This window comes from Pezoporus flaviventris, unplaced genomic scaffold, assembly GCF_033815535.1.
Source record: "Pezoporus flaviventris isolate CSIRO_AGI_PZ_B2104156 unplaced genomic scaffold, CSIRO_AGI_Pfla_v1 ptg000023l, whole genome shotgun sequence".
Lineage (NCBI taxonomy): Eukaryota > Metazoa > Chordata > Aves > Psittaciformes > Psittacidae > Pezoporus > Pezoporus flaviventris.
This window is the reverse complement of record NW_026892571.1, coordinates 18,154,553-18,168,907: the sequence shown is the minus strand read 5'-3', so window position 1 is coordinate 18,168,907 and position 14,355 is coordinate 18,154,553. Positions and strand designations below refer to the sequence as shown.

Here is a 14,355-nt window from a genome sequence, read left to right as displayed (position 1 = left end):
TTTTGCTTCTCTCCATTAGCACATACACGCTCTGTGCCAGGAACAAACAAAGAAGAATCCCAAGTGCAAAGGATAAATTGCATTTCATTTATTTCTTCTTGTTAAAAAAGAAAGAAATGCTTTGGCTTTAGGGGAGAAAAATTAAATTGAGTTTTGTAAACTGCTTTTCATCAGATCACCAAACACTTGGGTCTGGGAGGGGTTTCTCCACTCCTATCATTTTGCTTTCTGGAGTGGGACCATTGCCTAAGACCTTATTCTAAGACATTGCACCCAGCCATGCAGGGAGATCTGTGTTGGCAACACTGGCTGAGGGCTGCAACACACCATAGCCAGACTGAGGGGGATGTGAGGAGGCTTTCAATATGCTTATACAGAGTAAGTATTTTTGCCTTTTGCTGTATCTGTTGCAGCCTTGTTTGAACAAGGACCTATAGGAGTCCAGAGCCCAATTCCCTCTGCAGAGGTGGGCGTGAACCACAGCCTAATTTGAGCTAACTTGCTTCTAATGCAAATAAACCCAAATAAAGAATTTAATGCATTCCTCCTCTGCTTTGCACAGCTCTGCACAAGAGGCGAGGCAGTGGAGAACCAAGCACGTGTCCGGTTAACAGAACACTGTTACCACTCCGATCAATCAATACTGTGTTTCCTGAGAAATTCACAGGAGAAGAAGATAAAAAGGAAGAACAGGGGTTTTGTAACACAATTTCCAACAACTGCGGCTTAGGGAAGGTGCAGGAACTTCTGGTTTAAAGTGCAAAATAATCCTCCTTAATCCCCGTCTACAATACTTTAATTAATCAGAACTCCGTTCTTACCTAGAAGCATTAGTTGTTTGGATAGTTTTGGCATGATATCAATGCCGTTCTTTAGCCAGGTAATTCGGGGATTAGGGATGCCTTCGGCGTGACATCTGAGGCTCGCCGACACGCCGGGCTCCTGCGCCTGCGTTTCCGGGTACACGCGAATCACTGGTGGCACTGTGGGAAACAAGGAATTGGACAATTTAAACTCACCTTCCAGTGCCGTTCCCTGTCTGGCTCGAGAGAGGAAAAGGTCTGATCCAAGCACCAGGAGACAAGCAACATTTGGGTACAGAAAGGATTCTTCTATAGCTCAACTTTGGGGGCAGAAAATAGGAAACAATAAACCAATGCCAGGGAGCAACCCTGATATCGAGTTTTGTATTTAGACTGTTCTTGCTTTGTCTTCCTTTCTTTCACTAAGGGACTAAGGAAAATTAAGTGAAGTTGGATGAAAACCTAGGGCGAGTACTCATGTATTTAAAAATCAAAGTATAAATTTCCAGCCTTCACTGAATCTAGTAAAGAAGAAACTGGACTTCTTGCCTATTAGAAGTAGCGCATTATTCACCATTTTAATCAAATAACCCATCAGGAAATAGCCTGTATATTCGCTACCTGCTATTCTGAACAAATAAACTACTTCCCTTTTTCCTGAGAGGCTTTCAAAGCGTGACTCATCTTGTTTCAGGAAGGCCCCTCTGAACTATTTAATATACTCGGCTGGCAGAACTACTAATTATATTACAATTTGAGACAAGTTCATTGATTTTCAATCACGTTGCCTTCATTGCTCAAATCAACAAGGCTTCACATCGCCCATTGACTCTTTCTTCACAATTCACTCGCCTGCTTTTGAGGAGAAATTGCAATATTGCAATATCAGTAAAAAATACAAGTGGAATCCTCCTTCCTTTCACCTCGAGGGATTTAATAAAAGGAAACATGAGGATGTGCTGTATTTGGCTGATGGTATTTCAAGGGTGGCCATGGACTGCTCTGTTTCATAACCAAGCGGTCAACATTATATTAAGAGATTTTGGGACTTGGATGTAACTGTTGAATGATGTACAGCTGTGTAAAACCACTGTCAGAGTCAAATGCGGATGTGATATGTGGGAGCCTGACTTCTTCCTCAAGGAAAATGAACAACCTCTGCAGGAACTAATGGAGAATTAAGGAAAAATCGTGGGGTTTCTTTAAGATCACCTGAATGAGTTAATAACAAACTTCAATTGGAGATCACTGGCTCAAGGTACCTAACACGGTGCTGTCTTTTTATATAGTCCATCATCAAGCTCCAGGCCTGGCAAAATTAAATTGTCTTAACAGTTGCTTCAGAATAAAATGAAATCTGTGTTTGCAGCTTGCTATGTGTCTATATACCCATATGGGCATAGTTTAAATAATTACATTCACTAGCATACACTTTCCATCTATTTTTTATGGGCCTTACCAGAGAGAGATATTTTACTTCTGTCTTACCTGCCAGCTGCCAAGTACTAACCAGAGCTGAGTCGTCAGCTTGGAAGGAAATCAGCCACGACAGAAAGCCCTCAAGTCTACTTGGGTTTTATAGCTTTAACAGTGAGAGATTGCTCAGGTGTAATCTGAAAGGAAATGCCTCTGGGCAAAAAAAGGGGACTTTTAGCAAAGGAGTGGCTTTAAACTTCACCTCTGCACTAGATGTGTGGGTTTACTTCCTTGACTCATATTTCCTTCACTGGAGAAGAAGAGAAAATGTGTTATAAGACACAGAGCAGCGAGTAAACCCACCCAAGATCTTTTTTAATCAGGAGGTTACCAAAAATATAAGCTTGCTTTATTAAACTGAGATTTCAAATTCCAAATAAGAGTATTTACTGGCTTTTCATCTTCTCCTCCTCCCATTACTGTCAGGGTTGCGGCTCCTCCTGACTTCAGGAGGTGCCGGATCAAGTGGAAGGTGAGCAAAGGAAGCGATGTGATGCTGGAAATGGCTGGCAGCTGTCAGAGCCACCCCTGGGTTTATTGAAGAGACTGTGCCCAAGCAATTCAGGGCAATAATGCCATGAGTCAGGAGCTTCTCATTCCATCTGCACCTCGGAAAATTAATTGGAATCTCTCCGAGTCAGTGTCTCCAGGCGAGACAGGATAAAGATAGTAATTTCTGGCCACTTTGACAGGGTTTTATGAAGGTCCTGCACTCAGTGCTTGTCTCGCCTATGATTTGCTTGCTACTAGTAACATTTTTAGAACGAAATGATTTAGGAATTGAGGTGCTCTGAAAGGCTATCTGATTTATTCCGACTCACGGATGAGAGGCATTTTGTCTCCTACAAATGCATAGGAAAAACACATCACCCAAGGAGGCCAGATGCCCAAATCCTGAAGTCAACTGACAGCACTTAATGTCCCCAGGGACTTTCCCTATTCTCCAGATGGCACAACCTGCCTTTTCCAGTCCCCAAGCAATCCTGGCCCTCTCTGTCTGCAGGTTTGCCTGCCCTAGCCTCTTGCAGACAGACTTGGGTGCCCAAGCTTGCAGCTACTTGCATGAAAACCAGCTTGGAACAAAGCCCATGGGGTCCTGTGCCATGTGCAGAGCTCTGCTCCTGCCAGGATAGAATGGTTTGGGTTGGGAGGAACCTTAATGCTCATCTAGATACAGCTGCCTGCCTGTGCCTGCCCAGCTCAAGGCAAGAAGGAGATCCCCCAGCCAACTTCACACCCTTCCCTAATATACCCCAAATGGCCAAAGGCACCAAAGCAATTTCCTCACCAACCAGCTCTTGAAGGAGATAAATCCCATTTCAGACACCACCCATTTAATGCTCTCAAAACCAGTGTGGGTTGATAACTTTCTTATAAGTTTGCTTTAGGCTTTCCTAAAGGTTTTTTTGCCTCACACCACGTTAGCCTGCATGTGAGAAATCCTCATCTTTTACCTGCAGAGCTGAAAACACAATAGACTTCTAGCACAGAAGGCAGCTCAGGGGTCCTAGGGACTGCATCAATGTTCTGCATGAGAATTAGGTTAACTTGAAATTATAGCAAGGTGTTTTTCCCAGTGATTAATGAGGGAAGTGTTTGTTTTCACCTACAGAAGTATGTGTTGCTTCCCCATTCCTGCCCTTACCATTTTCCTGCTCCTTCCATTTTTAAACATTTTATTTCTTTTCCCTTGTCTGACATAATTCATTGCACAGGCAAATTATTGCGTGGAACCTGCCTTGTGATAACAGCAAACTGCAGCATGCATTTTTATTGTCCTTGAAACAAATTAACACGTTCCAAGTAAGCACATTTTGCTTTAAACTTGCAAAAATTTCAGCTCCAGACTTTGGAATATATGGATTATCCTTTGCTATTTCCCTTGGTGAATATATATCATTGCTAAGCATTACTGTGCCTGCAGCCAAGGGCAGTATAAAAATGCTATTATCTTAAGCAAAGTGGGAAAAAAAGAGGCATTCAAACAAGCATGAGATTGGGTAGATTGCCTACTACTGCATACTGAGTAGTACCTTGTGAGCAGACCAATTCATTACAATAAAACAGCTCAGGTGATAAAGCACACGATGAGCACAGATGGCAATACCAAGGCCCAAAGACGTACATTGCTGCTGTAGGACCTATATACTCCAGGGCCTAGTAATAATTGATAGATTAATCATTTACTTGAGATGTTTTAATCTTTCCATTTATGATTTGAAAGGACTTTGCAGCGTTATATGTTTTCTCTTGAAAAGTCACATTAACAAAACATCCTTGTTTAAAACATCTCTCTGCTACTGCAGTAATGTGTCCTACTGGACCCTTACAATTGTGCTGAGGATCCAATGGCTTTTTAAACCCCTTTTCAAAGAATACAACATTCTGATTTATGCGGCTGTTTTCCAGAGTGCAAGGACAAAGGGAAATGATGCCCCACACTCAGCAGCCTCTTGATTTGCAAACTATCAATTTTCATAGTTGATTACAATTTTATGAGATTCTTTATCCTCAGCAACTCTTTTTTTCTCTTGAAAGTGATAAATTGCTTTTCCTCCCTACACTTAGTGTATGCTGAACACATTTCCCAAGCAATACAGCAATATCCATGCGTAGGAGAGAACATAATCTTCCCACTGTTCTTGGCTTCTCCTGATCAAAGATACCAGCATGAAAGATGTATTTCTCATTCCTAAACTTTGTGCTGCCTTTCAGGGCATTCTTTCCTTTCAAAGACATTGAGGTCCAGCTGTGCAAATACACTGACCTGAATTTTACCACTGCTGTGACTCTTAAGATAGATGAGATCATCCCAAACGTGCCATATCAAATGTCCCATGCAGGCTGCATTTCACACATGTGCTTTATGCTCCTTGCCCAGATGTGAGCCAGGGGTTTGGGACATTCATCTGGTGGTCTTCACCTTTTCTGCCTAACAGGATTCTCATCTTTGCCTGAGCATCTGGATCTGCCTGGGTTACTTGTGATATCCTGAACCAGCTACTACAAAGGGAAGAACTGCCAGGGTTGTGTGGCACAGGTACAGCAGCAAGCATCCATAAGGACACTGTTTCCCTGCAGAGCACAAGGATATGCCTGTCTTGCCACAGAATTTACTGTGATGAAGCGAATCTCATAGAAACATGGAACAGGCTGGGTTGGAAGAGACCTTAAAGCTCATCCAGCTCCAACCCCACAATGCAGCTGAAGGTACACAACACTGTCCTGCCATCGGACCTGTTGTCCCAGCAGCAGCTATTGGAGGAAGCCACGACAGAGGCAGAAAAGGAGAGAATACAAGGATATGGGCAGCCAGTCACATCAAGAAATGCAGAACACAGCTTTGCAACGTCTAATGGCTCACATGGGAATATCAGATGCTGTAGGACAAAGATTTCTAGATCCTGCAGTGTCCCCTAGCATTGCCTAGAGCTGATAGCAGAATGCATGGCATTTTGTTGCAGTATTTATTGACTACATAGCAACATTAAAAAAGTCAACATGGAAAGTGGGGATTTTTTTTGTTCTATTAGTAAGAAAACCACATGCAGCTGCAGCCTGTAACTTCTGTTTAAAAGCAAAACAGGATCTTTCAACAAGTTAAAGCTAAGTGGCAGGCATAAAGATGAAAGGAAGCAACCCCTCCCCACACTCCATCTAGCTTTCCTCTCATTCTGGCTTTAGTTCCAAAGCCTTTGGGCCTTATATTCTCAGTGATGATAAAGTCTACATTGTTGTCTGCCAACTAAACTCCATTCAGAGCTCATAACATATCACATAATATACACAGGATTAACTTGTTAGCTTGCTTTTCTTTCAACTGCCATTCATCAAACAAAGAGCACTCTGAGGAAGGAAACCCATTTTCCCAGCTGCAGCACGCACAATCTAGTTATCCACGTTGCTGAGAATTTACACTTTACTGTCTCGAAAGATGACAAGTTATTCTGTAGAAACATTAAGTCAGTTTTCACTCAAATCAACCGGATGCTTCATGCTCTCCTCCAGGTACTCCCTGGGAGTGGGGAGCATTTACACACGTCCCGAAGAGCTGAGCTGCAGCCAAACCTAAACCCCACGTCCACTATAGCACTTCTTACAGTGCATAAACATCCTTTTACTGTCAGCTTCTCTCTATTAACCTGTGTGTAGCTATCTGCACTTCCCAACTGTAAGCTCTCCTTTGCAGATGATCGTGGACATCTAGAGAAAGAACTAAATATTAAATTTCCTTTAGAATATATCCTCTGGGATAAAGTTACTGGATTTCCTTGTAAACTAAATACTTTCAAAGCAGAGTACATCAAAATCTACCCATGGTGAACAACAGGTTACACTGTCTCCTATTCTGCAGATACTGCTGGTCATATTAGCACATATAAACCCAGGTTTAAAGTTGGACATGATTTTGCTGCTGGAGAGGTGGATATTGCACTGGCTGGTCCCTCAATGAAATGCTGGCTGAAGCTAATGTAATATTGAACTAAATCCAATGGTCTGAGTTTGAGGCCAGAAGAAAGATAGGGAATGCCTGAATATAAGTTCTACCAAGTACAAATGTGGTCCAGGGAATGGAGGGGAACCAGAAAGCTGGAATATGGCCTGTGTGATTCTCTCACCTGCAAAGGGTCTGCCCTCATTTTGCAACCCTGTGGAATATATCCTTAGCCAGTGTACACAGCTCTTAGTGAACCAAGCAGACTACAACCAGGTAATAATCTGATACAGAGCTGAGAGTTAGCTCATTTTGGAAACACTGTGCAGTATTTATTTCAATATCCTGGGCTCCTTCCTGCAACAGAAATGATTTTCTGGAAGAAGAAATTACTGAAGCAACCCTTCTGCTGGCAGAAGTAGTAATTAGTCTAAGAGATGCTTTGAAACGCTGCTCTTAGCTCTATGACTCTATTGACAGCTTGTTAAACTGTTAGGACTGAAGCCCAGGTAATTATACACGTTCCTCCCTTGGTACCTATCCTGTTGATTGCCAGTGTGGTTTCAGGAGTGAGCAGAGCCCGAGCTAGGTTCATGCTCGTGCACACACAACAGTGCAGCTCTTCACGCCTCTGTGTGCATGAGGTTAACGCGCACCTTCGCTTACGGGAACATTACATGGATTGTCATACATGCCATTTACTAACCATTCACCTGAAGGATGTGGGTCTGATACAGCTCTTCATAGCCGTAGGCATGACAGGTGTAATTGCCCATGTGAATAGTTGTTACCTTGGTGATGTAGAGGGAATCGTCTTCTCCAAAGTCCTGTATGGAAAGAAAGACAGGAAAGGTGCCTCATTACTTAGGAAAAACATCATAACCACCACGTGAAGGGACACGACACACCAAACCTCTTCAGTGGTTTTGATAGCACCATGGCTTGGGAGCACAGCTTGAGTTTTGAACAGCAAGTTATAAAGTTCATAAATCAACATGCAGGGAGAAAGAGAACGGCAATTTAAGAGTAAGGCAAAACAACCCATCTGAGAACATGAACTTCTGTGCTGGCTGCTAACAAGGTGTTCTTTGCACATAAAAAAGGTGGCAATCTCCAGCTGTTTAATTTATGGAGGAATTTAGTATCTACCCTTTAGCCTTAGATGCATAAAATGCTAACTTCTGGGTGGGTTGAAGTTTCCTTTATCTATGCCTGTTCTTAGAAAATGCATTGTAACCTTGAGATGTGATGAGAAAGAACTGAAACTGTCACTTATCTCAGACAATATCCTAGGCAGGAGACGAGGAAGCAGACAAAGAGCATTTTCTCAGAGAACCCTGGTTTGATCTGCAACTGCTTGACAAGTATCTTCCTTTATCCCCTTCATCTTCCTAGATCTGCTCTTGCATTACTACAATTTTTAGTTACAGATGGGAAGAATATGAGTTATTAAAGCGGTTTTTAGCACTTGAATATGTTGTACAAGTGCCCTGCTCTGGAATTCATTTCAGATTATAGTTAACAGAACCACAGCACTGATGGGCGTATGAAGCGGCTTCTCTCGTTAACTCCGTTACCATTCAGTCTTCTGCAGCTCCAGGATGCTTGTACTCCCATGTGAAACCAGAAGGATTCATTTTAGAAGCAGTTCATGTGCTTAAAGAATGGGTTTTCTTTAATTAGCTCCCTGTGTGAAGCGTTTTAAACTAAACTTTGCAGTATTTCACTGCAGAAATACGGGAAAATTCAACTTGGAATCAGGGCGGCGTGAACCCAGTGCAACAGTGTGAGTGTTGAAGAGTAGTTTTGCCTGTGAAAAACCAAGGACTTTATTATCCCATTTTCATTGGGCTGGATTTTATACATGTTACAAGGCAGACTGAGAGGCAGCTCTGAGAAATACAGAGTTTACAGGCAGGACAGCACCCCTTCCCAAAGCACAGACCTTAACCTGAGAGGACACAGACATCACCTCCCTGCTGGTGCTATCTGCTACCTGGAAGCATGTGCTGCCCCAGCGTATGAACATGTATGAGCAATTATCTATGTACAGTATATGAAAGGATGAATTAATGTATGAACAATTATGAAGAATAAATGCACAGATGATCCTGGAATTCAAAATCTATACCCAAAAGTATCTGAGATATTACTGCCACTTGGGTGTCAGGCAGATTTAGCATCTACACTATGGGATAAACTGGTTATGCTACCCAATATATTATTTCAAGTATTACTCAAAAATTCCCATTTCAAGCATTTGCCTGTTTGTTGGTCTGCTACATCTTTCCTGATGGAAAGTAAAGATGCATGAATAACTGCAAACAGAAAACACATCAACCCTGGTCAAGTGATATTTGCATGAGAGGCAAAAAAAGCTTGCAGTGGAGGCGACTGCATAACAGAGTTTAAAAGTTAACCCCAAAGCAAATCAAATGGAGTTTAGAGCAATAAAAGCAGGATGGCTACTTTTATGGAATGATTTACAAGGTGGTGTGGAAAAACAGGACAATAAAATCGTCTGGTTTAGGTATGCTGCTTCCTTGAAGATATCTCGGAAAAATAATATGAATGCTTGCTTTGTGCTCTGTAATTGTCTTTTTATGGACGATCTGCTTTTCCCAATGCATACAAATGTATTAATATAAGACCCTTGCAAAAACAAACTGATGCAAACCTGTGGTATTATTCCCTTCCTCTCCAAACACATTTTTATTGTAAAGAGAAGCTTATATTGGTAAAAGCATCATTTATGACTTTTAGAAACTATTTTCTGACTTCTAGCACATAAAGAATGTTATCAAAGACGGTTTGGGTTAACACCATGCCATTTATGTCAGGCACAGAAGGAATTAACCTGCCCTGTGTAACTTGTGCACACACGGATGAGACTACAATGTTATTAAGAATGACCAGTACTAGATGTGGGAAGGAAAAAGGGATTATGACATGCAGGTTCAATACTGAAACTGCTGTTGCTACAAAAAGAATGCTGAATTCTCTAACAAATTAGTGACTTTTTCTGTGTGTTTATTGCAGCTCATGGCTTCTCCTTGTCTTTCCCTGTGGATATAATTAGTACATTAGGATTTCACAGTTCTATTTTATATATATATGCATGCATTCTTATGCACAAGTGCTTTCTGTGTATTTTATAAGGGTGTATTTGTAAAAACCCAAGCCCTAGAGCATTAGCAAATGATGAGTCTGACTCTTTAACAGCCTCTAACTCTCTGTGTCACACTCACCCCAGGCAGGAGTCCCGCAGCGCAACAGAAGCCACTTCCCACAGCCCTCCAACACTGCACTGCCTGGGGGAGCTCCTAGGAGCTGCTGGGGTGCATCACTGTAGTAAGTTAACACTGACAGCGTGCTCAGCGGCTGGCTTGGTTTGCTGGGGAGCGGTCCTCGACGGCATCTAACACCATCATGCTGCACACACACAGCTTGATCAAGCTGAGAAGGAACTGCAGGTCAATGAGGGCTTCTTGCCTCTCAAATATGGCTATCAGCCAAATGGAAGCTATTTGCACAAACGCTTTTGGAGGCTCAGGTTCTGAGCTCCATCCCTCCACCCCCCCAAACACGCATACATAAGCCTGCTGGGAGAACTCGCAGGGGTGGGGCAGAGGGAATGGGAAGAATTCACTCTGGGAAAAGGCAGAGGGAGCATTTCAAGTGCTTTGATTTTTCTGGATGGCTTTTGCTTGCAAAGCAAGGTTTCCATCTCGCCACGAGCCTGAAAGCAGTCAGAGGGAACCAGAAACATCTATAAAACTGATGGAACACGGCTCTTTCTCTCCCTAAAACTCTCTCACTTTTAAAGCAAAGTACTCTGAGGGCTGTCCAGGCATCTCAGCTAGCCTTGCAGAACTCCTGGGGCTGGGGCTGCCCTACTCCTACCCCAGCAGTGAACTGGAGAGACATTTTTACGTATCATCCCAGACAAAGGATAGGCAACCAGGAGAAAGGCAAATAAGACACTTCTGAGACACATCTTTCCTCATTTACCATCGAAGGTGAAATTTCCTTGTGAAGAAGAAGCAGCAGCAGAGGTGATGAAAACACAGGCAGAAACTATTCTAACCCCCCCCACTGATGAGCTTTGCTTCAAAGGGGCCAGATAAGGACAGAGTGTTCATCACCTCTATTTTATGAAATTCATTATAAGATAACATTACATGTTCTGGGGTAAAGAAAAAAATGACTCAGCAAACTATGCCTATAATTTCTCCTAATTGATAAGGTCGACTGGTGGCAGATGATAAATCAACTTCTCCAGCAGTTTGTCTCTTGTTTTCTCTCCCTTGTTTGAATCAAAAGCTCCCTGTCCTTCCTGAGCTGCCTTTATGTCTTGCAGTTCCCCTTCAAATGAAGCGCTGATTAAGTGACCTCAGAATGTGTTTAAACTTTCCCAGATTAAAACCTTGCCCCACGCTGCATTTTAAGTTGATAACAACCCAGGAAGCTGAAAAATAATAACAAGAAAACGCTGCTTCTGCACACAGTCATTTTCAGACAGAAAAGCAGATGCCAGCAAACGGATAGGTGGGTTTTCTGGTATTGTGCTTCCTTTCCATCACTACTGATTACCCAAAGCATCGATCTCTCCAAACAGAAGGTTTTTCATATTTATTTATCCCATCCCTCCCTCCTAATGCATTCCCTGGCCATGCAATCTGCCGCGGCTCGCAGAGCCCGCGCCTCCAAATGTGTAAAACATTGCATATTGCTTGTACATCTCGCTTCACGTTCTGTCTCGAGTGAAACCCAAGATGTGATTGGAACGGCACAAATCTCCTGCCCTGACACCCAGGAAGGCAGCCGGCACAGAGGGAGCCCGCATTAACCCAGGGCTGAAGGAGGGTGCGAGGCACCAACTGCCTTTTTTTGCCTCTTTCAGATGCTTTTTCATGGAGCGTTTTAACACGTCTTGAGGTTGCTCCAACACAGAAGAGAAACATATTTAGAATCCTTCACATTTTTTGGCAAAGTTTCTTGTTTTCCAGGAAGTCTGAGGAGGAATTAACATAAGGCACTTTCAGATTATTTTGTAGGATAACTTCCAGTTACTTGAGGAAAAAAAATACTTGTCCTACAGCTATAAATAGGAAGAAGGAACAGAAAAACAACCTCCAGTGACACGAAACCAGACAATCTCCCCATCTGTCAGCAAACACTGGCACAAATCGCACTGCAGAAGAGCATGTGCCACGGCCCCGCACATGAGATTTTAAACCTGACTTAAACCACCTCAGTTAGATACTGAATGCTCCTACCAGATGTTGGGGTGAGTCCTGAAAATGGTTGAAACCCCCTCACCATCCTGGTTTAAAAGTGTTCATCACAGAAATAACAACAGAGGGAATGGGGCTCCCTGGGTGGCTTCTTAGGAGAAACTCACCAGTTGTTGGGACTTCCTTATAAATAAATATTATCAGCATCATGATCTCAGGGGAGACCTCAGAGCAGTCTTCCAATATAAAGGGGCTGACAAGAAACCTGGAGAAGGGCTTTGGACAAGGGCCTGTAGGGCCAGGCCAAGGGGAATGGCTTTAACCTGCCAGAGGGGAGACTGAGCTGAGCTCTTAGGCAGAAGCTCTTCCCTGTGAGGGTGCTGAGGCGCTGGCACAGGGTGCCCAGAGAAGCTGTGGCTGCCCCATCCCTGGCAGTGTTCAAGGCCAGGTTGGACACAGGGGCTTGGAGCAAGCTGCTCTAGTGGAAGGGGTCCCTGCCCGTGGCAGGGGTTGGAGCTGGAGGAGCTTTAAGGTCCCTTCCAACACAAATAATTCACTTTACTTCTAAACCCCTCCCTTTCAGCCCTTTCCAACAAGCCCAAGGGAGCTGGGAGCCTGTCAGTGCCCACTGACAAAACCAGTCCCAGCACTGGGACTGGCTGGTGTCACTGGTTTTCCTGTAGACAAAATAAACCCCTCTAACGATTTCATAGGAACCAGCACAGCAATGAAGCCGTATTAACCAGCTGATGTTAAAGCAGCTAGCCTGATCCTCAGAGCCCCAGAAATCACTCTCTGATAATGTTTAGAGGGTTTTAAAACAAAAGGTACCCAAGCGTTTAATGAATTATTATGATGCAAAATCTACAACAATGGCTATCGCTTTGCGAACGATTTCTCCTCACTAATCAAATGCCTCTGATGTTGTTTTGTTTTTTTTTTCACAACAGACTCATGAGTGATTCATATAAAAATAATAAAAAATAAAATAATTTAGTCATGGGCTCTTAAATCACTTTCTTGGCTGCTTTTAATAATTCATTTCCAGACACAAGCTGGAAACTTATGCTTCATTAATGTTATTTGTTCTTGGGTTTACACATGCTATCACTTCAGTAATTTACATGGAGGAGAATTCTGCCTTAAGCAAGTGCCAGGAAACTCTTGCAAACGCAGCCTGATGGGCTGTTCATTTATCTTCCCTTGCTTTTCTGCTCAAAGAATTTAGCGCTCCAGAAGACTGCTGGTGAGATGAAAAAGTTCTGGGCTTAAAAACACATGGAAATGTACTTTTTAGAGACGTGTGCAATTATAACATAGATAAAAAGGGAGGACTTTTCTATCCCAAGAAACTCGAGGGATGATACAACAAGGAAAACCAATGGTAGGTTTTCCGCCTGGAGCCGCTGGAAGGGAGGAATTGGTATACCAGGGATTTAGTGACATGTTTCTGTTAACTGGATCTGCAAGACATGTCAGAGAAAGCAAAGACCACGGAACATGGAAGTACCAATCTTGGGAGGAAATTCTGTTCATAAACTCCAGCTTTCTCCCTGCAATACAGAGAGAGAGAAGTGGGATTCATGGATTTTGGTCTCTCATTCAATTATCAGTTACAACAGTCAGAGCAGGTGCAGGAGAGTACAAGTCATTTCAGAGTCCTAATTCATCTCATTCCCAATTGCATTCTTTTAAGTGTCTCCATCTAGCTACTTTAATACTTAACTGCAGATGGGCAGACTCCTTTCTTCTTGATCATATTTAGAAGATTCACACCGCATCCGTAGTCCTGCTTTTCTGCTCTAACACTCAGACCAAGTACTGCAGTTCATCTCTGGGAGAGTTGCAGCTGACATCCCAGGTTTCTCAAGGCATTCCCGAGGCATGAGCCCTGTGTACCTCTCAAAAACACAAGGGAAACAAAACCACCCCAGAGCAACATCTTCCTCCACAAATATGAGCTTTTGAGGAAGGAGAAGCTTTCTACTCCACCATCTACTTAGGACCAGGCGATTCGTTTTCTTATAGCAGTATTCCCTCTGTGGTTTGTGAATGCTTTTACCATGCTACCGAAGGAGTAACTTTTGTTTATGCTTTTAATAAATTTACATTTATTTCTCTGGAGATAATATCAAATCATGTAAAAAATCTCCTACAAATACCATATAAATACCTTTAACTCCACAAGGGCTTTACTACATTCTCAAGTTGAGGAATGCTTTCATAACTATGTATTTGGGAAAACATGTTTCTCATTCCTAGGGGGCAAACGTGGAATGTGTGTTATTGGGAAAGATGACACATTTTAACCACTTCACCATTTGGAGTCAGAAATTAATTTGTAGCTAGCACAATCTTACCGGTTCCAGATACATTACAGTTATTTTCTGCATGAGAAAAGTTG

The 14,355-nt window shown here is 42.8% G+C and overlaps 1 protein-coding gene across 6 annotated transcripts in view; it reads right to left on the bottom strand.

Annotated features, from left to right (window-relative positions):
* Positions 1-14,355, bottom strand: part of FSTL4 (follistatin like 4) — a 201,878-nt gene that overhangs the window by 16,875 nt on the left and 170,648 nt on the right. For all 6 annotated transcript variants that reach the window (XM_061457080.1, XM_061457079.1, XM_061457082.1 and 3 more), the window contains 2 exons: positions 7,421-7,541; positions 822-983 (listed from right to left, as the gene is read on the bottom strand). In XM_061457080.1, the coding sequence (XP_061313064.1) occupies positions 822-983; positions 7,421-7,541 (283 nt within the window). The remainder of the gene's footprint in view (positions 1-821; positions 984-7,420; positions 7,542-14,355) is intronic.